This window comes from Cynoglossus semilaevis, chromosome 13, assembly GCF_000523025.1.
Source record: "Cynoglossus semilaevis isolate Cse_v1.0 chromosome 13, Cse_v1.0, whole genome shotgun sequence".
NCBI lineage: Eukaryota > Metazoa > Chordata > Actinopteri > Pleuronectiformes > Cynoglossidae > Cynoglossus > Cynoglossus semilaevis.
Window position 1 is genome coordinate 4689085 of NC_024319.1, and position 2030 is coordinate 4691114.

The window sequence follows — 2030 nt, forward strand, 5'->3', positions numbered from 1 at the left end:
GTTGTTATGGCGCCGCCAGTGGATTTTGATAAAAATGTTCCCGTTTTCCCTTTTTTTTTTTTTTTTTTTTTTTCTAATGTTCGGTGTAGTACTTGTTTCTAACGCGTGTCAGTTGTTCAGTAGTCGTGTTGTTTTTGTGGGGTTTTTTCTGTGTTGGTGTAAAGTGAGAGCAGGTGGCGCACGCTGCTACTCTGGCCGCGGTGGGCGGAGTAAGAATTCAGAGGAGCTCGCTCCCATTGGCCGGCGTCACGGCGCTGGGGCGGAGCCTCGGCCAAACAAAGTGCACAAGTTGTACTTCTCCGAGTCAGTGAGGAGTAGAACAGTGTCAGAGCTCGGTCATCAGGTGACCGACAACAACAACAGACAACAACAGACAACAACAGCAGCGTGAAGATCCAGACTTTTGGTTCCGTAAATTACGCGTCAACAGCGACTGAACCGGTTCGACAAAAACCCAAACAGAGCGACTATGGATTTGGCGTTTGTGGCGTGTTTGACGCTCTGCGTCTGCGCTTGGTTCGCATCCGCGGAAAGACACAGCGTGTACTGGAACAGCACGAACCCAAAGTAAGTGCCGAACTTTAAATACCTGTGTTTGTGTTACTGCAGTAGGAGTACTGTGTAGTGTGTGTAGTAGTATGTGTTTGTGAGTAGAAAGTACAACAGAAATCACTGCTCTCTCAGTGCGTCCGTGCGTCCGTGCCGGCGCGCGCACTTGAGGAGCGGTTCTGACTCTGATTTTTTTTTTTTTTACTATATTGAAAAAATGACTCTGAAGTTGTGAGTGACGGGATTCCAGACTGTTGTGTAAAAGGTTCCGGGTTCGATTCCGTGTAGTTCCTCATTTCAGAATGATTACTGTCAGGGCAGGGAAACATGCGTAAAAGCTGCGTCCAAATCACTCTGCTGACTGTAGTAAAGGGACAAACCGACCTTTTTTTTTTTTTTTTTTTTACACTAAAACACTGTGACTTTAACAGTTAGTACCAGCATTCGCCTGTGTCGTCACGGAGGTCCGTGAGGCCGTTTAAACTAACAGGAGGCTGAGGGCGAGATGGGTCGAATGCCCAGACAGATGGACAGATTCAACACTATATTTAACCTCAACATACACACACACACACACACAACACTGCCGTAGAAAATAGACTGACAAGTATGAACTTGAGTGCTGACGTCCGTACTGCACCTGTGTGTGTGTGTGTGTGTGTGTGTGTGTCAACAACAGATTACTCACCTCAGTGAGTTTTACTCATTATCATATCTTTAAATCGATGCCAAGTCAATACTTGTGGTTTGGTTTTTTGTTTTGTTTTTTCTATTTTTGGTTGATAAAGACATGAGTCATGTATAAGGAGAAGGAGTAAAGGAAGGAGGTGCGGCTCACTTTTCTCCCAGAGCCTTGAAATCTCATGCCCTCATGAGGAGGCGCACGTTGAGGCGGAGACTGAGATGAACCACCGCTGACAGGAGCAGCACCGGAAATGGACCGAGGTGGACACGCCCACTGGCAGCGTGTCCGAGCCACCTGGCCCCGCCCACAACCGGAAGTCCAGACAGGTGTAAAAACTGGTCGAACAATACGAGGGGAGGAGAGGGGGTTCTGACAGAACCAGTGGAACCACAACAACGACCAAACCATCAAAGACACAGTCTCTGAGTGTGTGTGTGTGTGTGTGTGGGGGGGGGGCTTGGGGGGGGGGGGGGGGGGGGGGGGGGGGGGCTGTCGCATACACTGCTGTGTAGTTTGTTTTGGGATCACAAATGTAATGCAACACGACCACTCAGTGGGATCGATGGAGCTTGACAGACGCGCGATATCTCAGCGCGATTTATTGAGCTTTTAGCGTGAGCCGCGTGATCCGGCCGACGCTTGAAGGACGGGGTTATTTTATAGCTGAAACTAAAGCACCGTCCTCGCTTCTCCGCTGCCGACATCGATCGATTAAACCCCGGCCACTGAGACGAAATTAGGGGCCAGAGCCATTATAGGCCTTTAGTCCTGTCTTGATTACATTACCGTGTCTGTA

At 49.0% G+C, this 2030-nt stretch overlaps 1 protein-coding gene across 1 annotated transcript in view; it reads left to right on the plus strand.

The window, feature by feature from the left end:
• The first annotated feature begins 222 nt into the window (after window positions 1–222).
• efna1b (ephrin-A1b) overlaps window positions 223–2030 on the plus strand; it is a 13675-nt gene continuing 11867 nt past the window's right edge. Inside the window, exon 1 of the mRNA XM_008323129.3 lies at window positions 223–567. Coding sequence (XP_008321351.1) covers window positions 470–567 — 98 coding nt within the window. The 5' untranslated portion in view covers window positions 223–469. The remainder of the gene's footprint in view (window positions 568–2030) is intronic.